The sequence below is a fragment of the Gadus morhua genome, chromosome 18 (assembly GCF_902167405.1).
Source record: "Gadus morhua chromosome 18, gadMor3.0, whole genome shotgun sequence".
NCBI lineage: Eukaryota > Metazoa > Chordata > Actinopteri > Gadiformes > Gadidae > Gadus > Gadus morhua.
In genome coordinates, this window is record NC_044065.1 from 16,398,141 (window position 1) to 16,420,034 (window position 21,894).

At 46.9% G+C, this 21,894-nt stretch overlaps 2 protein-coding genes across 4 annotated transcripts; one reads left to right on the top strand and one right to left on the bottom strand.

Moving 5' to 3' along the window:
• The first annotated feature begins 3,185 nt into the window (after positions 1–3,185).
• Positions 3,186–8,512, top strand: LOC115531054 (C1q-related factor). Its single transcript, XM_030340065.1, has 2 exons — positions 3,186–4,154; positions 6,842–8,512. Exons 1-2 carry the CDS (start codon positions 3,486–3,488, stop codon positions 7,019–7,021), a joined length of 849 nt encoding a protein of 282 aa, XP_030195925.1. The 5' UTR covers positions 3,186–3,485; the 3' UTR covers positions 7,022–8,512.
• Positions 8,513–17,191: 8,679 nt separating this feature from the next.
• Positions 17,192–21,837, bottom strand: dcakd (dephospho-CoA kinase domain containing). 3 transcript variants are annotated; one of them, XM_030340052.1, is made up of 5 exons: positions 21,781–21,837; positions 20,418–20,533; positions 19,907–20,110; positions 19,590–19,677; positions 17,192–18,479 (listed from the first exon to the last, which is right to left on the bottom strand). In XM_030340052.1, exons 2-5 carry the CDS (start codon positions 20,527–20,529, stop codon positions 18,194–18,196), a joined length of 690 nt encoding a protein of 229 aa, XP_030195912.1. In that variant the 5' UTR covers positions 20,530–20,533; positions 21,781–21,837; the 3' UTR covers positions 17,192–18,193. The 3 variants fall into 3 exon arrangements, with proteins under 3 accessions (XP_030195912.1, XP_030195910.1, XP_030195911.1); XM_030340050.1 differs by having other exon boundaries at positions 21,478–21,831; XM_030340051.1 differs by having other exon boundaries at positions 20,418–20,551; positions 21,478–21,831.
• Between the last annotated feature and the right edge of the window lie 57 nt (positions 21,838–21,894).

Genomic DNA, 21,894 nt, shown 5'->3' on the forward strand with positions numbered 1-21,894 from the left:
GTCATTATCCAGAGCTCTGAGCAGCTATTCAAGGAGGACAGAGAGGAGGACGGTACCTGCATCGCCTCAAGACGACAACCTCTCTCTCAACATCAGCAAGACAAAGGAGATGATTTTGGACTACAGGAGGCAAAGGGAACTGGAGCATTCCCCGATTGCATCAATGGAACTGTGGCGGAAGGGTTCAGCATCTTCTGGTTCCTTGGGTTGCACATCAACAATGAACTTACCTGGTCGGCCCACACAGACAAGGTGGTAAAATCAGAAGTGAAACGTCTCTTCTTCCTGAAGAGGCTGAGGAAGTTTGGTATGGATCCAGTCGTCCGCCGAAACGTTTACAGGTGCACTTTTGAGGGCCTTCTGACCGGCTGCATCTCAGTGTGGTACAGGGGCTGCACAACCAAGGTCCGTAAGGTGCTAGGCAGGGTTGACAAGACTGCAGAACACCACATCATTGGCAGAGATCTCCAGGACACCTCCAACACACCCCGGCTCAGGAAATCTCTCAGGACTCATTACAGACTTTTTTGAGATGGACACATTACTGGTCCATCTTGTCTCTCTCCGGCAGACTGAAGGAAAGTTTCTCATCTAGAGCCATCAAGCTTTTCAACAGTAGGGGTTTTCTTACATTCGCTCACTTTATAACCGTTTTAACCTAAACACTTTAATAATTGAAATTCAACCTCATAATTGCGTGCAACTGTCATAACTTGATTTTGGATACATTTTTTATTATGCTTGTACCCTATAATATAGTTATTGCTTTCTTGTGTATTTATCTTTATATTTATATTTTATTTAGTATTGTGGTTCAGCGTTCTCTTTCGTTCAAGAGTTTTATGCCCTAAATAGGTATTGCTGGCAACTTATCATAAGAATATTGGTGCCCAGTCTGTTTTTTTGCATCCGACAATAAAATACTTGAAAGTTGATATCCTACAAATGCAAAAAAGTGTCAAACAATAAGCATACCAAATGGAAATAAAACGTTTGAAAGGGGTTGTTATCTATCTTTACTTTTTCTCTTTTCACTGTCAATGAGTTCTTTTGCCTCCGGATATTGTGAACGTTAACATCTGGAGGTAACATGAGATAATTTATTTATTCCTTTAAAATGCCTGTTGGAAACTACTTTAAATTGACTTTATGGATGTGAAAATAATTATAAACTGTCTATGTTTGGTTTGAAAATGTGTAGAGTTAAATTAATATATATATATTTGTTTTAAGGAAATAAGCCCATCCAGAAGAGGGCAGTGTTAAGACATGACTCAGTGTTGAGAACAAAGAACTTGCATTGCCTTGCTGGCCTAAACAAAGTCTCCAGCTAGACAAGGGTTGATCACACAGATCAAGGATTTGTTTATGAAGTTGCTCTGAAAGTCAACTCATGGTCACTTTTCAACTCTAACTTTTAATAAATCAAACTACTATCACAAATCTATTTGTTCTGAATGATAAACAAATTCCCCTGTGTTAACAGGCAACCATTCTTAAAATTATTTTTAAACCTGAAGGCATCTCAATTTACCAACAATTTGTAATGTTATGTAATGCAATGTCTGTGTAATGTGTTTACAAGTTTTCTTGGAAAACAGGCACATGACTGCAAGATGTGAGCGATAAAATAGTACAAGACAGAATTGGCATTATTCTCATGTGCTTTGGAAAATCGAATTAAATCATATCTGCCTAACACCTCGACCTTTAACATTTATGGATGTAATCTTTGTTTTAATTTAGATAGGGAGATTAGGCCATCGTTCAAACATATCATAGGCCTATCTCTCTTTGGGACAAAATAATATAAAAAAATATGAAAGGAGAGAAAAAGAAGAGTGGACTTTAAAGTCTTTAGAGCGTGTGAGAGCGCGAACACGAGCGAGTGGACGAGGCTGGGCTAGGTAAGGTCATTTAATGGTTAGCTTGGGAGAAGCTAAATAGAGATACGCAGACAGCCCATGGTGCTGTCTGGGGGAGAGATAACGGCACAGGGGTAAGTGAAACTGTCATGCTTTGGTATCATACAAGCACAAGAGTTGCTGAAAGCATTTCTCCAAATGTCATGGAGAACATTGAGATTCAGGTCTTATTCACACACCTCATCAAGGTGAAATAATATATAAAAGAAAATCAGATTCATTACAAGTCTGGTCATTTTTTTTATAGAGATGTTCCAGGTGCACTTTAACTGACCATAGTTGACGCATACACAAGCTTGGGCACACACACACACAAACGCACGTACGCACAAACACGCACGCACGCAAGCACGCACACTCATGCATGCACTCACGCACACACTCAGTTCCTAATATTGAAGCAGGACTAATATTATATACAAACATTAATACCGATACTTTGACGAGCAAAATGTTTATTTTTGTGTGTCAGGTTGTGCGGGTGTGTGATCTTTGAATCTGATATGGTAATATTATTTTGACACACACACACACGCGCACACGCGCGCACACGCACGCACACACACACACACACACACACACACACACACACACACACACACACACACACACACACACACACACACACACACACACACACACACACACACACACTCACACTTCTACACACCCTTCCACATTCTGCTCTAGAGAGTGTATGTTCTAACTCATCCACCCCATGGGCAACAATCCCATGGCAATCTTCTCCCCCCTCTTTTCCCTTCCTCATTTCTCCATCTCCTCAAATCTGCCAAGAGGAAATACCATCTAGTTCTCTCCTTCTCCCTCCCCGACCCCCTCTCCTCTCTCCTCATATAGAGTCGTCCCTTCTCCTCTCTTCTCCACGTATCTACGGTCTCTTACATTTGAATCTTTTCCCTCCTCCTTTTCATTTCCGATCTCTCCTCCTCTTCCTCCTCTAACCGATCTTTTTCTTGTTTTCTTGATTTCTTTTTCCCCTCTTTTCTTTAATCTCGGTCCAACTGTTGTGGCGCCCCTCTTCCGTCCCTGTTTAGTCTCTCTCTCTCTATCACTCCTGTTTATCATCAACTCTCTCCCTCCCTTCCCCTCTCTCCCATCTCTCCTCTCCCAACATCTCTCCCTCACTCTCTCCTCCTCCTTCCCTCTCACTCTCCCTCCTCTTCATCCCTCTGTCCCGCCTTCCTTTGACAGAGCTGCCCTGTGTCACACCCACACACACACACAAACACACACACACACACACGACACACTTATACTTTGACACACATACACAAACACACACACACACACACACACACTTTCTCTCCCTCTCTCCACCTCTCTCCCTCTTTCTCTGTGAGGCTGGCTTTGTCTCCACGCTGCTTCTCTGTGGAGAGCACCTCGCTCCTCTCCTCTCCTCTCTCCTCCGCGCTCCTCCGACCGGACGCCTCCCCGCAACGCGCCACCATTCCCCCCCCGGAGAGCTCTGCGCTGGCAGCCCAGCCCCGGTCGCGGCTCAGCCTGGGGAGAAAGTCCCTGGTGGTGGCCGCCGTGGGGGTGATGCTGGTGCTGGTGCTGGTGGTCCTCATCCCCGTGCTGGTCAGCTCCGTGGGCGCCGCCGGGGACGCCGAGCAGACCCCCTCGCACTTTGAGATGCTGGGCACCTGCAAGATGGTCTGCGACCCCTTCACCAACACGGAGACGGGCGTCATGGAAACAGGCGGCGGCGGTGGCGGCGCGACGACAGACCCCCCCTTGGACGACAACCACCTTCGGGACGCCTCGGACGCCGTCCGCCTCTCGGGCCCGTCGCCGCTGCCCACCTACGGAGTCTTCGGGCCGCAGGGCCGGCACGGACGCCCCGGGAAGCCCGGACCCCCGGGACCGCCCGGAGAGCCTGGTCCGCCGGGACCCAAGGGCCCGCCGGGGGACGGCGTGGACGTGGTGCGGGCGGGGGCCCTGGGCGCGGTGGGCGGTCGGGGGACGGTGAGCGCGGCCACGTACAGCACCATGCCGCGCGTGGCGTTCTACGCGGGCCTGCGGAACCCGCAGGAGGGCTACGACGTGCTGCGCTTCGACGACGTGGTGACCAACATCGGCGAGAACTTCCAGGGCCCCTCGGGGAAGTTCATCTGCAAGATCCCCGGGACTTACTTCTTCATCTACAACGTGCTGATGAGGGGCGGGGACGGGACCAGCATGTGGGCCGACCTCATCAAGAACGGCCTGGTGGGTAGTAGTCTTCCCTTCCTTTGATGTTTAGCCCTCATTCCAAGTACCCAAACATTCTCAGATCTGTTGACTTATTATCATTATTTAATCATTCAGCAGACACTTTTATCTAAAGCCACACACAGTTGATTCAGAGATAGCTCATCAGTGACTGTTATGGGTATTGCTCAAAGGGTGCCTACCGGTTAAAAGGGGCGCTGTTAGGCTGGGGGTCAAACTCCCTAGCCTCTCTTCTTCCCCAAAAGCATATATTTTTGGGATAATTATCAATATTCTGTACAAGCACAGCAAGTCAATACTTCCAGATGGAGAAAGTAGAAGTACTTGTCTATGTTTACCCCTTTCCATAAACTGAGCTCACTGTTTTCATGTGTTCTGACGTTTTTCCGATAAGTAGCGGTTGTGTTCATTGACTGTGCACTTGACCAGAGCAAACTTCAACCGGAGGGAGGGACTTCCCCTGTGAAAGCTCTTCAAGCTACAAACAATAACTCTAATGGGCACATTACATTACAACTGCCTGAGCCTGATTTGCACGCTGCAGTGACCCCGCGCCGATAGATCGGAGGAGTGCAGTAGAGTAGGCAGTGTGGTGGAAGTCTTCCGTGAGTAGTCATGCGATCATGTGTGCAGCGATGGGCGAGTTGCACGTTAGCCTGGTGCTACACCACGCGATGACAATGCCCAGTGGCATGCTGTCAGCCCCTGCAACGCTAACCCATTACACCTCCCCTCATGCACACCGCAAAGAGGAGAGAGAGAGAGAGAGAGAGAGGGAGCATGCCCCTATCTCAACTTGGCACACATCAAAACGGGGCCCGCGGGCCGGCCAGGTTCAAAGCAGGTGCCCTTTGAAATACAGGGCGCTTCACGCAAACCGTGAGGTGTTGCTGGGAGATATCTCCCCCCCCTGACACCCCGCTGTAAAAGGTTTTAAATATATGAAACCGTCAAATTCCCCATATTCATGTCTTCTAATATGTTTTAAGCCCTGGGTGCAGCAGCCCGTGATCAAACATCATGTCAATCAAAGCCCGGAGACCATTTGAAGCGAGGAGATTGGCCAAATAGTCTGGTGGTGGACGGACTGATTATGCTGGAAGTCACGCGCTCCCAACAGGTTTATAATGAGAGGGATGTTTGGTCTTGTTTAATCTCCCGGCATTTTTAATCCAGCCATTTTAGACCTATGATAAATAAAAGAGTCTGCTGCCATGGCTAGATACGGTAATATAATGTTAATATTTATCCCAGGTGGAAAGGTTGTAAGCATCAGAAACAATTAAAAAGAGCTGCCTATACATATTTATATGATTAGAAACCTGTAAGCCCAACAGCAAGATCAACAACTATTATTTCCTGCAAAATGGTTCATCCTCTTGTAACAAAGGTGGTGGCCAATTAATTTGCACAATCTTAGCATCATCATCATCATCATCATCATCGTCATCATCATCATCCTTGCTCTAGAGTCGCAGACCCCTAATGACCATCTAGTTTCACCCCTTTCAGTTCAAACGGCTCCTTATCAACGTGTTTGGTTATTGGTTGATTATTGAAGTCCCACACCAACACAACTGCAGCAACACCAAAAAGTACTAAGGGCAGCATTACTTTTTGAACCCTGCGTTTAAAGGTCAGTTAAAAAATAATAAGGGGTAGTTGCTTGGTGATTCACTCTGCTAGCGTGCTAAACACAAATTAGCCTCATGGCTACACAGGTTAAATTCCCATCAACCCAAATCCCGTCTACCGACGCTGTCCATAAAAGGTGTCCCTACGGCGTTTTCCGTTCCACAGCAACCATATGCACCAGCAGACAGAGGAAGGGTTATAGCCAGGGTTGGCACTTGTAAGAGGGTTAGATCAGGGTGAGCAGGGGGAGGGGGAGGAGGAGGACGAGGAAGAGGGGGAGGAGAAAGAGGTCAGAGCAGAGATGCCCTCATCTCCCTGACATCCATCATCACGTTGTCACACAGGGTTGAACGTGTCCTACTCTGTGAGCCCCGTCCCCGGCCCAGGGCACCACGGAGCTAATTACAACTGCAGACCGGCCTTCGTGGTTCTCACTTTGCCCGCAACCTGTCGCAGCAGTCTGGGCGTCTGCGAGGAGGGGGATTGATAGCGCCCTCCCTCAGAGGTCGGCTAGAGGTTCAGCACGGCATCCCGACTGGTAACCCTTCGCCAGATTAGGGGCCGCTTCCGCCCTGCAGCGGGCACCAGAGGGAGAGTTTGATGCTGCCCTTTGGATCGTATTTCAAAAAGGGATTTTAATGCTAAAAAAAGCCGACAATGACTTGAGAAGGGTGTTGGCCTAAGGAATATGAGGTCCGTCCCTCTGACTTGGCGTGTCTGGACAAACATTACACCTTACTCATTGTCCGACACATACGACCAAAAACAAAACCAATGCCTTAGTTTGTGTACGTCACTCTACCCCTCCCATCTTCTTCTCCTCCTTCCTCACCATCACCACATCATTCTTTCCATTTCAAAGTAAATTAGCAGGTGCATTTGTCCAAAGCAACTTGGCTACAATGCTTACGCGTCAAGCTTTGCACCGATATCTCTACAGTGAGGCGGTACTGCACTCACGAGGGGCGGTCCAGGATCCAGAGCCTGTAGTCTCGGTCGCCAGCGTTAGCGCTGCTAGGCGACTCGGTGCTAACCCTGTTTCTCTCCAGGTGAGGGCCAGCGCCATCGCCCAGGACCAGGACCAGAGCTACGACTACGCCAGCAACAGCGTGATCCTTCACCTGGACGCCGGCGACGAGGTCTTCATCAAACTGGACGGGGGCAAGGCTCACGGGGGCAACAGCAACAAGTACTCCACCTTCTCAGGGTTCATGCTCTTCACAGACTGAGGGGGTGTCCAAAAGGCCAAATCCACCGACATCCACTTCCTGCCTTCCACTCGGCTCTCTGGCGAGGCAGGTTGGCGTTGTCTCTAGTCACTGATCCAGTCCGTTATGTAATGTTTGTTTTTGTCTTTGTTCAAAAGAGAGCCCCCTGCGCTCGGAAACCCACAAATGTTATTTTGCGGTGAATTTTCTTTCGGCAGCATGACGTTTGGTGTGACAGATTTTTTCAAAAGCAGAAACGTTTATCCCCCCTTCCCTTCTAACACAGATGGACAGCTTCTCTGTGCTTCCTGGACGTTGTGGGTGATGTGCCTGTATAACTCAAATGTGTGATGTCAGAACTAGGCCAGACCTATCATGGTCCAGTAAGCAAAAAATATTCAAATTATTTGGCGAGGGAGGGGGTAGGAAGGGGAGGCTATTTCATACATCCCGTTATTCTCAACGAGGGTTATAAGGCAGTTTATTGAAAATATGATATCTACATATTCATATTCAAAATGAAACATATTGTAATGTCGGGTGCAGGGGACTCTTCATGGTGGCCATCCGTTGCTCGTAGTAACCGTCTGCCTCAAGCGTTGTGCTGTTCCTTATCACCCATACGTCGTAGTACAACGTATTACAGCGTGCCTGCCACTGTGGGGGGAGAAAGAGAGGAGACCCGTGTAATTGGCTGATTGAGACAGAGGCGAGCCACGCTATTGGTGGATTGAGACAGAGGTGAGCCATGCTATCGGTCGATTAAGACAGAGGTGAGCCACGCTATTAGTGGATCAAGAGACGCAAGCCGCATGATTGGTGGAGAGAAAGATAGGTGAGCCACGCTATTGGTGGACAGGGAAAGAGGCGGGCCACCTGGAATGACGTGAGCCATAAGATGGGTGGACAGAGAGTTGAAGCCAGGATTTTAGGGTAAAAAAGACCAACCGTCATCGTCAGCCGGGCAGTCGGGCTGTCACTCTGAATCCTAGCGGTGGATCCCTGCGCCCACGCGTCGTCCTTGTACCTGCCTGGCTGAGCAGGCGTTCTCTCACGCTGCCGCGGATGGTCATTTAGGATGACAGACGCTTTCCTAAAATGTTGTTTGCTTGTGTTTTTGTTGTGACTACCTGGAAACACCATGTCATGTGATGTTATGTTTTGCATATTGTGCAGGTGGGTAACATTGTACATTTTGAAATTGATAATTGATGTATGAACACATTCAGAGAAGTCTATATATATATATTTATTTGTGTGTGTAATAAATTAATATTGCTGTTGGTCGTTACTCTAATGATACTAAATGTGTGAGAGAATCACAGGTGATTTATAAATCTATTCATTTGTGATCTCGGAAGTAAAAATACATTTTATTGTATTCATTGATGATGGTGACGATAACAATGAACAAATGGCTATGCTTGATGAGAAATCAAATGTAACGTAGTCTTTTTTTCTAATCTGTTCTTCAATGTTCATGCCTTTGCTAATAAACATAGGGTCTCATAATTGGCAGTCACTTATTTACGTGTTGTTATTGATCAATTCATCAAGTCAGCTGTTTATTCATCAACTCCCTATTCAAACCTATGTGATTTTCTTCCAGGGAAATGTAAAGCTAATCAGCCATCAGAATACGACCAGGTCAGGAGCCAATCAAAACCCCTTCAGATCACGAGCCAATCAAAACCCATTCAGATCAGGAGCCAATCAAAACCCCTTCAGATCAGAAGCCAATCAAAACCCATTCAGATCAGGAGCCAATCAAAACCCCTTCAGATCAGAAGCCAATCAAAACCCCTTCAGATCAGGAGCCAATCAAAACCCCTTCAGATCAGGAGCCAATCAAAACCCCTTCAGATCAGGAGCCAATCAATACGCTGATGATCAAAATGCCAAAAGGCTCACAAAGATAATTGTGCCTCGATCACAATCAGAGGGATGGCCGGCTCTGTCTTCCTGGTGGTGTGCTGTTGGAGGCCTATTTCATACAACCGGCTTTGTTGAGCCGGCTTGGGGACTGTGAAATGACGTGAAACCCAGGACAAAGTCAAGGCTCCAGCTGACGGCAGCCTCGGAGACAGCTTGATACCCACGGGGAGGGGTGCTCCGAACTACAAGCTAATAGACGCGGTGGTTTCTATGAGACTTGGCTCTGGGAGTGGTGGAGATATATATATATACCAACAGCTTGAGTGAGTGCAGACACGGCTTCTCTCGCTCATTTTGTTTGATTTCAAAGTCTTCCGCACAGAGAAGAAAAGCTTGGCCGTCGGCGATTTTCCACCAAGCGTCGCTAAACTTGTGAAAACTTGTAAACATGCCAAATCAATGATTATTATCTTGAGTTGAAATATGATATTTATTCAAATTTAGACGATCCATAGCTATGGAAGAATATAACGTTTACATAGAGTAACACCTGCTGTTTCAATCACTTCTCTTCAACCCACACTGTGCGCATTGTTTGTGGTGCAATCACAAAATCTACAACCGCCGTCTAACAAAGGTAAACATTTCAATCAAATAAAGACAAAGTCCTTTGACCTACACACACTGTACGCACCACGTCTGCCGCGCCGTGAAGCTTCTGCGAGTCATCTGAAATGTATTTGCAGCAGGAGCGCTCTGCCAGCCCGCGGCCCGGCGTCAGAGCCTGCTCGTCTAAAGACAGCACTTTCCTCCAGACCCAATTAAGGCCGAGAGGCGGAGGGGCCCTGGCTGCGGAGGTCATCCGGCCCATGGGGGGAGCCCCGCGCTAGGGCAGCGGTGGCGGCTTTCTCCTTCCAGGGTGGATGAGCCCATCGTTGTCAAATTAGAGAGACCTCATGTCACAATGTCAGAGAACAAGAGCCCGCGGCCGGTGAGAAGGAGCACTGGAGAAAACCTTCAGAAATGACCAATCGCTCCGGGGCCAACAACAGTGTCGCAACTTTACTTGGCTTCCCCGCCGTGGGAGAGTGTTCCAACGCTGTGTTTATCAGCTCAGAGGATGGAAGAAAACAACAAGAAGAGTCCTTGTATCACTTGTAATAGTGAAAATGTGCATCCTGTGTATTCAAGATTGCCTGCATGTGTGTGTCTGGTTGTGTGTATGTGTGTGTTTGTGTGTGTGTGTGCGTGCGTGTGTGTGTATTTGAGGGTGCTTGCATGCAAGTGTGTGTGTGTGTGTGTGTGTGAATACATGTATACATGAAATGAGTACAGGGTGATGTTAACTACAATCTTATCTTGATCTAGATTGCTACTTGCTGCAAACAGTTCAAGTGGAAAGGACTCTTCTCCTCTCCTGGTAGACATCCTCCCTCCCTGACCATCCATGCAGCACAGAGAGAAGGAGGAGGATGGGGAGGGAGGAGCAAGTGTCTCAGCAGACAACTTGCGTGACAAAAACATGGCTCTAATTACATGCTCGAGTGTTTGTTTTCGATGAAGAGCCTTAAAAGCTGATCGTGAGGGGCGGAGTTGGCCCCTGGGGGCCATTCCTTTAAAGGTATAAAATGAGGGTTCTGCCTCTGGGAGTCTCTCAATCAAAACAATCACAAGGACGTAGTTTGATGACCCAGACGGCTGTAGCTTACGTTATATGGTGGATTCAGTCGTTGGGTAGCCCTGTCCTGTTATTCGTGGTCAAAACAAAGACCCTAAAACAACCTCAGTTGAACGTTGTTGTAATGTCTTACCGTTAAGGTACGCAGTAGCTCGGTTGCTGGCATGAGCAACTAAACCAAACATATAGCAAAGGTCTAGTTGTTTTTTGATCATTTCATTATAAAATGTTGATAAATTAGAAGTGTGAAGCTCAATCTCTTGCCGAGGGGCTTTAGAAGAAGGGGGGTCGGGGGGGAGAGACGATGTTCCAGGAGCTCGTCTGAGGACAGGTCAGCTCTTCTAGGCGTTGTATCGCAGCTGAATTAAACAGGAGATTCATTCAGGATCGGCCGGCTGCCCGTCATCAGAGAACACTGTTAGCGCTGGCCTGACATTTACAGGAGGGCCGGGCAAGTGTCTTATCAGCCCGCTCCAGAGTGGCCGTAAGTGTTTGAGTGTGTGTGTGTGGGAGTGTGTGTGTATGCATGAATTAATGTGTTTGCGTGCGTCTGGCCGTGTGTGCGTGTGCGTGTCATTTGGTGCTACAGCAACTTTAAAGATAGAAACATTGTTTAGCCTGCATGTATGTGTGCGTGTGTGCATGCATGAATTAATGTGTTTGTGTGTGTGTGTGTGTGTGTGTGCGTATACGTGTGCATTTGTGTGTGTGTCTGTGTGCATGCGTGTGTGTGTGTATGTGCGAATTTATGCGTTTGTGTGTGAGTGTGCGTGTGAGAATTTATGCGTTTGTGTGTGAGTGTGCGTGTGTGTGTATGAATTTCTGAACATTCCACAGTCCATGAGTGGCTAGGGGATGCTAGCTCTAGTGAGCGTATAATGCGTGACGGTAATGAGCCCCTGCTACTGTTATCTTTAGCATCGCTACTTACCGCAGCGGGAACGTCCAAATTAAAGATGGCGGCTTTATCTGTTGGTGCTGTCGGTCGCTTCAGCGCTCGCTGGCTTCCACCACAATTACATGCATTCAAACACCCACATCTTCTCACACACACACACACACACACACACACACACACACACACACACACACACGCACACGCACACGCACACATAAACACACACACACACACACACACACACACACACACACACACACACACACACACACACACACACACACACACACACACACACACACACACACACACACACACACACACACACACAGACACACACACACACACAATCAGCATGGTGCCAAAAACAAGCCTAACAACAGATAAAAGCCAATCCCTGCTATATAAAACGAGTTACAATTCCTGTCTTGGTCTTTTCCAAAACATACCAGCAAGCAGTCTGTGAAAGCTCCAGATTAGGGTACTTGACTCCAAGACCAAATCGACCGGCAGATGATATCTGAATGTATCCGTAGGTCGCTTTGGATCCCATAATGAGGAAATAGTAAACAAGTATTCATGCCGTTTGGAACATGCCGGTAGGTTTTTAAGAGAACAATGCCTTGATTGGCTGGATGCTGCTTTGCCTCTCACCCTTCAACTGATTGGCTCCAGCTCCTCCTCATCCAATCACATCAATCAGGACATGCCTCATACCGCCCAGCAGACAATGCTAGTATTAAACTGGTATTGTTCAGCAGATTACCAGCTGCTCTCAGGTCTATAAACACGTACAGAGAGACAGGGCCAACTAACCACTTGTAGCTCGACAAAGGTTATTGGAATTGGGTTGTAAAGCCGGCCACACGCCGGCGCCGAAGCGCAGCGGTGCGCGTTTCAAGCGCGTCAAAAGCCGCCCCTAGCACCAATAGGAAGCTAGGGGCGCTGCAGCACAGTTGGGATATGTTTTGAAAGAAGCAGATCAACAAACATATTCGGTATAGGCTACCATAACGTCATACCAGTTGCTTCATGACTACATATATGGCCCTGATGCCCATGATCCTCTGTTTGTGCTTACAATGATAGTCACATTAATTCATAGTTACTTTATGTACCGTCAGGCACTTTGTTTACGGTTTAGTCACTTTACACACTTTATTTACTTTCATTGCTCATTATTTTTGCATCGTGGAATTATTCATCTGGTGCATCAACCATCTCCATATGTACAGGACCTTGTGTCAAGTCGTGATGAACCAAACAGCTTTAAAAAAGCTCTTCTACAGGGGCGGTGACGCTAGGGGACAGAACAGTGGCGTGAAGCCTATGGGCGGCACGGCGCGGGGTGGGCTAGTGCGTCCGGAGTAATGGGGGGCGTTCTTTTTGACGCGGTGTGTGGTGGGCTTAAGTCTGGACTGGATGTTGAAGATGACACACACGCACACACGCACTCACACACACACACACACACACACACATATATATATAGATCACACACGCAAACACATACACACGCACGGACACATAAAAACATCACACACTCATACACGTAGGCCTACACACACACACACACACACACACACACACACACACACACACACACACACACACACACACTCACAGCAGAAATCATAAGATCATGCCCCCCTCTCCTACCAGTCTAACCTCCCCCAGCCCTCCATACCCCCCCCCCCCCCCCCCCCCCCCCCCCCCCCCCCCCCCCTCGACCCCAACACCCCCCCCCCCCCTAGACCTTACGCCTTTTCAAGCCTCATGTCAGCCGTGTTGTCTCCTCCCTCCCCACCCTTGGCATCCTGGTGACGGTCGCCAGTAGCAACGCCCCCTTGTCCGGGCGTATTCCCTGACTCAGTGTGTGTGTGTGTGTGTGTGTGTGTGTATGTGTGTGTGTGTGTGTGTGCGTGTGTGTGTGTGTGTGTGCGTGTGTGTGTGTGTGTGTGCGTGTGTGTGTGGGGGGGTGCGGGGGTAGTCCTCCTCAGTAGGCTGACAGTGCGGGGGCTGATGTGCCCGGACAGCCTGAGTCATGTGACCGCGCCCGCTCCTCTGGCTTACCGCCTGTCTCATCACCTCAACGCCGCCTCACAAATGAACCGCGACAACTGCCCGCCGCGCACACGTGTGTGTGTAAATGGTTTTGTGTGTGCGTGTGTGTGTGTGTGCGGGAGGGCGACTGATAGTTATATAGCGTGTGTGTGTGTGAGAGTTAGTATGTGTGTTTGTTTGTAATTGTGTGTAGTTTTGTTTCTTTGCATGTATGAGTCTTTTGTGTATGCGTGTGTGTGTGTGTAAGAGTGATTGTATGATGGTGCCCACGGACAGCAATTGTTGTGTTAGCATTGGTGTGTGAGTTATTTGTGCGTGTCTTTGCATGCTTGCAAGTTTTTCATGTGTGTGTATGAATGATTGTGTTTGTGTGTGTGTGTTTGGGTCTTTGTTTGTGTGTCTATATGGGTGTGTGTGTGCGCTCGTATGCCCTTGCTCCAGTGTCACCATGAGATGCCAGAGTTCAGCATCGCAGCAGATTTAGCAGGAGTTATCATCCATGGTGTCGGCTCGCATCTGTGGAGCCACTCCAGCGGCGGCAGACAGCAGCGGTTCGGGAAGACACTCCCATCGCGCACGGCTCTGCTCTCAATGTGTAACCATCACCGATGTAATTACCCTCTCTGTTAGGTCAAGTAACGCGGCAAAACACCAGCCGCAACGCGATACGATTGATACGATTAATTAGAGCGCAGAAGGAAGAATCGTCCCGTTGTGATACAGTAACAGAAGGAAAAGAAACCATAAACAATTCAGAAAAAAAAAGAAATTGAGCGTTTGGAAGTGAGTTGTCTAATGTCTTCCTCAGATTAAACCCGAAGTTCAATTTTAAGAAGCTAAAGGGGTTTCTACGAACGATTAAACATGGTGTACCAGCTTAAATGATTACCACAAAAATGCAAATTGTCAACATCCTGTGTTTCCACGGCCAATAAGCTCATTGGGAACGGCACACTCTGTTCCTCTGGAAACACATGGTGCTCAGAAATCAGAGCACTCCTTCCACCCAACGGCCCTCGCAGACGACTAACGCACCACACACCGCAACATCCTGCCGTACATTACAGCACGGAGCACGGCTGAGCAGCCAGAAGCCGTCAACTGCACTCAGTGAGCACAAGTGAAGCTACGGCTGCTACCACAATGACACCAACCCCGGTGTGCAGAGACGCTGTGCGTGAAATCGCCCAGCGTCTCCTCACAGCGATTCCCCCCCGCGGGGTCTCAGCCTGAAAGAGCCCTGACTTCACCCACCTTGATCCCATTGAAAAACACGCCAGGGAACCAGGGGGTTTGTGGCTCCAAACCATCCTCCAACCCTTCCTCCAAACAGCGGCTTCCAGGGCCCGCCGATGGAGGGGCGATGCCCAGGGCTGGGGGGGTACCGGGTCCGTTGTGGTGCGGCTGCTACTGACGTTTGACTGGCCATGGGTTACTGTGTGAGTCCAAAAGAGGATTTATACGGTAAGGATGGAATGATTGACTTAGGTAAAACAAAATACAGTATCAGTTCTCAACATAGTTCAGGACTAGTTCAGGCCAGCTCCACTGGCAAAACCCAACGGGTATTTATTAAACAGGCTCAAAAACAGGCAACTGATCAATTCATGTGTATTTAGAGCATGATAAATAAAGTGGAGACCAGTCTGTGACCTTAGTACACAATCCGAAAAAGAAAAATCTTCCATAAAGTCAACATAAAATGTATGGAGAGAGCTCAAGGAGAGCCGGTACCAGGGCCAGTAGCAGGCCTGAGAGATGTGGTTTGTGTCTCGCTGTGAATCCCTTCCAAACAGACACGGTTTATATGGAGGTTATAAGATGCTTGACAACTACTTAACAAAGCTTAATGTACCTCAAAAAATTGCTAGAATCGTCAAATTGTACACGGATGAGGGTTACCATGAATGAGAACAATGTGCAAAAGCACAAGAAAATTATTAAAATTGAAACGCATTTTATGCTCGTTAAGCAAAAACGTTCTATTTTTGTTGCGTTTCCCCTGTGCTGTTGGATTCAACTAATGCACAACTTGTAATGCGAAACCATTTGGATAAAAGCTTCCACCAAATAGCCCAAAATTTCATCGAATATTTGAAACCTTGTTAACATTTTGAGACAAAAAGTGTGGACACACCGACACCGGTTCTGCCAGCCTGGCTCAACATCAGTGGGCTGTGGTGCGAGATCCACCAGACCCAGTACCAGTAGAACCATGAGGGGGTTGGCTGAGCTCCTCGGCTGGCCAGGGGACAGGGCCTGCTGGCTGGGCAGACAGACCTCTAAGAATAGCCCCCTGCCCATCAACTGCCAATGTGTGGTCAAGTGAATACTGTGACAGTTGGGATGTCTGAGTTTATGATGTCTGTTTATGTGTCTGCTCATGTGTGTGTGAGTGTGTGGATTTGTGTGTGCGTGTTCATGCATGCGTGTTTTTGTCTTTTATACGCGGGTTTGTAGATATGTGTGAAAATGTGTGTGAGAGGCATGAACAGAGCTCATTATGGGATGCCCCTTCGTAGGTTTCCTCCGTGTGCGATGGTGCGTGATATTTTCTCTTCCTGCATTATTACCGAAGCTTGTTCGTTCTGTTAACCGTATGTGTGTGTGAAAAAAAACTCAGAATGTGTGTGTGTGTGTGTGTTTGCAAGTATATCAATTAGTGTATGTTTATGTGCATGCATACAAGTGTGTTTAAGTATGTATGTGTATAAGTTTGTCTTTATGTGCATGTGTGTGTGCGTGAGAAGGCATCTGCGGCTGGCTTGGTCCCCCCTGATCCCCTGGTCACCACGCATCACTGCATCACTTCATCACCTCCTTCCACCCAGATCAGAGCACCGACCTCTGATGAAGAACCTCTTTTCATCATCTTTCTCAAGCTCTACAAAGCCAGGGGGAGATATCTCCCCCATGCTACTCCCTATCAGGCTTTTTGTCCCTCTGGCTGTAAGGGGAGGGGGGGGAGGGAAGAGTCCCTGTTGTAGTGGGTGACCCTTCAAACGGTGCAACGTGTTTGATTATTAGTCTGAGACAGCAGTTCACTACAATTCTCAGCAGGAGGTGAGGTTTATAATATTCAACAGTTATAATATAATGTCAAAGACGTCTGTGTAATGTGTGGCGGATGCTTTTACCTTAAGTAAGGCTCATACCGTCTGGTAATACCACTTTGTACAAAGAAGTAGCGCTGCACAGATTCCCTGTAAACATTAGGATTGACACTATATTTAGTGGGGTGATGCGTTTTGGGGAGGGGTGGAGGAGTGAAGATACCATTGGGAGGGACTGTGCATTTCTATGTCTTATAATAGTGGCCATAAACACAGTTTTATGATAATAGGCTACCGCTTATTTTGTATAGGTCTTTTTGGGCGGTTGGACAAATCGTACATGTTGCAGGGTCTACAAAGTAATCTCCATTCATTAAATATACCAATTTGGTGGATACTTATCGCTTTCAATACAACAGACATTCTGAGCAGGTGGCCGCTGGTGTAAAGTACAACCCCTGACCCCGGCACTATTAATGCCCGGCTCTAGGTGCTGAGCTACAACAGGACCACAAACCCTTCACAGCCAAGCAACCAAATACATCCTTCAGAAAGCACTAGCTCTGGGATCAATTGCTTAAATAAGCAGCAACATTATTGGATCAAGAAGGATGACGGCCTAATTGTTTCACCAGAATAATAACTTTTAATTATCAAACACAGTATGCACACCAGACATGTCAATTTTCAGCTTCAGGTGTGTCCTAGGTGAAGTGTTGAAAACTTAGAATTGGGAAAATAAATGGTGTTAAAAACACAAGACGGTGTGTGAAGGTGTTGCAGTTTAACAAAGTGATGGATATAAATACAATTTCTGTTAAATCCTACAGCTTCGTCATACATAAATTTTCACATTTAGTTTTGTGTTCACAATCCTTGTCGTCATATTACAGATAATAAAATAGAATTACTTAGTGTTTACAGAGTGTTTATATTTATACTATATACTGACTTTCCAAGGCATATTCATTGACATGGATAATATCGGAAGTACGTCTAAACCAAATAGTGATTCTGACGGTGGTTTATGACTGTGAAATCAATCAAATAGTTTCTGCATAGTATAGCAACAATTATCATTTTGCAAAATATATATTCTTTACAATAATCTTCAATTAAAAATCTCTTACTCTTTTCCGATTATTTCACTAAAAACTTTGTTTATTGCACTGTTATAATCATTAAGGTCAGAGATAATTGGGACTTCATTAACGGGACCTAAAACACTGAAAGCCAAGCCCAGAGACAGCAGCCAACCAACCCAGGCTGCTGTCCGACTGCCGTTTCTGATCACTACCAACTGGGCCAATCAGAAAACCCCAGCTGCAGTAGCCAGTGTTTGGCCAGCGGGGGTCCTATTCCAGTGGTTCTAACCGTTTAGGTTGCTCTTCGAGGCTGAACTACTTCGTAGCCCGTAGGAGGCATGTGAGTGACGCTCCCATGTCCCCTAACCATAGTGACTCAGTGCAGGTGAGAAACGTGAAGCTAGTGACGCTAAACTAAGTCCTCTGAACCGAGCGCGTAGCAGCATGGCGGGGCGACCTCAACAAACCCCCGGACTATCCCGCAGACGTTGCTCCGCCCCCTCCCCCGTAACCCCCCCCCCCCCCTCCCCACACCTCCCGCTACGACGCCAGCAGCTTGGCGGCGTACAGCAGCGCCCCGCCGAGGCCCGCGGCGGTCGCCATGGCGACCACGCGGACCAGCAGGAACTCCATGGAGTCCTCCAGCTTGGTGTGCAGCCGCAGCACCTGGCGGTGGGTGTCCTCGCGGCCGCCCGAGTTCTCGATCACGTGCTTGGCCAGCCCGCGCTTCTCGTTCAGGGGCATCTGGGCGGCCACGCGCTGCCCCGCCTGCTCCTGGTCCAGCCCGTTGCGCTGCATGAGGCGGGACAGCTGGGTGGCCGGGTCGCTGGAGGGTGGGGTGGGGGGGGATGGGGGTGGAGGTTAAGGGGATGGGTCTTGTGTGTGAGGACCATCCAGATGTTTAGGTTGGTGTTTCACGTTGAATATCAGGCTGGGCACTGGGGGGAGGAATTGATGTCTATATATGGGCGCAGCCTTAAGTGGTATTAAGAACTCCATCCAATCATAGGACACATTGAGGTGACGCTCTTGGCGTTGGAGGTAGAGCAAACACGTCTCCCCTGAGAGAAGCGTTCCGTTAAAATCTCTACACGTCGTTATTCCGTCAAATTTGATCTAACATTTTTGATCGAAATTCTACAAGCTCCTTGCTTCTTCTCGATCTGAAACTCCCTCTCTCTCTAGCACTGATTGGTCCCATCGTTTTGTAATAAGGCCTAAAAAAAAAAAAAGTTTGGTTCCTGTTGGTTGTCAGTTGAGGTCATGGGTAGGTAGGGAATTTATTTTATTTTTTTATTTTATTTTTTCCAGCGGCAGCGAATGATAGGTAGGTTGTTTTCATTTAAAAACAAGAAAATTCGCTCATCCTTGTACAGAATGAAGAGGTGCTGTACCAAAACGTAATTATAGAGGTGCTGTACCAAAACGTAATTACATTAAAAAAATTTTTTTTTTTTTTTATAAAACTCATAAAATAATTTGGGTCGCACATAAATTGACAGGGTCGGTCGGAAACCGGAACCAAACAAAATTTTTTTTTAGGCCTAACAAGACAGAGCATTGAGAACTGTTGTATTTGATATAGCCTTAATAACGATGTTAAGGGAACAGAAATGTGCACAGAAGACTTACTATCATCTGGATTCAGACAGTGCCGGTAGTATGAATTACAAATAAAGATGGTAGGCGCAACAACACATTTTTTAAGAAAATATATCTATATACACACTATGAGTTAATAAAATACTGTAATTAATGTCAACATTACAGAGAGTTGGGGTAGACAATATTTACAGTATGTAGTAAATTACATTATTGACCATAAAGTGTAACGCCACTTGTCATGTGATCAAAGGGAATGTATAGTAGTCTTATGTACGCTCATGTTACACAATGTACAGCAGCTTTACGTAGCGTGAGGTAGCGGTGAACTCACCAGTAGACCACCACGGTGTGGTGGAGGAACTGCGTGAGCCGACGGGTCTCAAAGAGCAGGGGGACGTCCAGAACCACGTAGCGGTAGCCTGAGGAGAGGAGGTCAGAGCAGAGATAACAGGAGAAGGCAGGACAAAAGACGACAAGATGAGAGAGGTGTAAACCCCAACATAATAAGCATATCTATATTTTGCTATTCAAATAATTTCCACACCCATTGTAGCACTGTACCGAGTCCGAGGACTTCTTCAACTTGTATTTACGGGTTCTAGCCGTATCATTCCAGTGTTGGACAACTTTTAATTTGCAGTAGCGCACCTCTCAGGAAGTAGAAGACGATCTGCTTGAGCATGGCTTTGTGGATCTCCGGGTGGGTGATGGAGTTGAGCAGCTTCCTCTTCTCGGCGTCGGCGAAGATGATGTGGCCGAGCTTCTCCCGGTCGATCTCGCCGCTCTCCAGCAGCACCTCGGGTCCAAAGTGGCGGACGATGCGACGGTAGGCGGCGCTGCCGCGCTCCACCACTGGGCCACACGAGCACAAGCACAGAGGAGTTACAACACTGCTTCATTGCTATAGTATATCATCCTAGGTGTCACTTTATTTTGTTAATATTCACACAATAACTTTTCATGTCAAGATGAATTGAACAGCAGCATGGTTGCTTTTGATTGGTTGGAGTAAGAACATGGAGCTTGGTGCTTTAGAATTGATAACAAACGAGAGAGTGTATGGTGGAAGAGAGAGCGAGGGGCGAGAGAGAGGGATGGGTAGTAGGGGAAAGCGGGATAGAGGCAGCACAGCACTGCTGTGTGGTTGAGAAGGACCCACCTCTCCTGGCCACCAGGTCAGCGTCTATGATGGGGCAGCCCAGCTCCCGCAGCATGGCGGAGACGGTGCTTTTCCCCGAGGAGATGCCCCCAGTGAGGCCCACCAGGAACATGGTCCTGGGGTCAGAGAGGTGGCTGTAGAGACATGTTAACATCCATCAAGTTCAAGACTTATGTGTTTGTATGTTTTATTAAAACCTCAGCCATCTATGCTGTGATTTTAATAATGATGTCGACAAATAACATAGTAAAATGGCCAAATGCAATTCTTCAGAAGAAACACACATTTATAATGAAATGTAGCGCAATGTGTGGTTCCTTTAGAAGGAACCACACATTGCAAGCTGATATGGAAAATATATCATAACTGGAAATAACAGGATTTAAAACTCGATTTTTGAAGAGTTGTCACTGTCATTTTTATGAAGTAGCATGGACACATGCACAAGTACTGGCAAAATAGCTAAACTTAACACAGAATCATAGTAGAGAAAACAACATCTATATATTTCCCACTCGGGACGAGATTCCACTAACTATAAACTATGTTTACACGCCATCTGCTGGAACCACAGGACAACACATTATAACTACCTCACTGTTGCCATAATGTCAATCAGGTCAACAGATAAATATATACTACAATGCACAGATTTTCAGCAAACAATTTAATTTAAATCAAAATAAATATTTTTTTCGTTGAGTCATTGCTTTGTAAACGATAATGACGCAGGTGCAAACGAATAAGAGGACGTTGTGACCTCTAGTTTCACAAGAAATCAACGTGAGCAACTTCAATCAATCAGCAAATTAACCTTACATCACTTTGAACATGCAACACTTCAGGCTTGAGAGAAAAATTGGTCAAACATGACAAACGTTGATTTTTGTGACACTTAACGCAAGTCGATACAAATAGTATGACCCAAGATGTAGGTAGAAGTGTAAAATCTGTGAGTTTACCGCAATTAGATGAGAAAAATATGAAAGCAATTTTAATGAATGAGCACTCAAGCGAGTAAGAGGTCGCCCTCGCTGGTAATAATGACGTATTTCTGCACCTTATAAAGCGTGGGATTGTCCGGAATTCAGTTGATATTATAAGGGAAATCCGTGTAGACCCAGTAGGAAAGGGAAGATAATCACTTTAAAATATTCACACAATAATAAACTAAGAAGGTACAAATGGTTTAAGTCAACAAGACTATTTTTAACTACTGTCGTCCTCTCTACCGCCGAAGACGTAAAATGGATACAATGCGTTAAGCCAAAACTGGACGCATGTCAGGGTATTACATTTAAAAACATTTAAAAAACGAAACTATAAACGGTAACGTAAATGATAAACAACATAATGAAACTACTTGCAGACAGCCAAATTTCTCAGATTGACGGGTGCATCGGTAAAAAGCTTCCGTCCTTTTCTGGTAGGTCCTAGCAGGAGTCGACTATGGTTCCTATCATTTGTTATAAAAAAG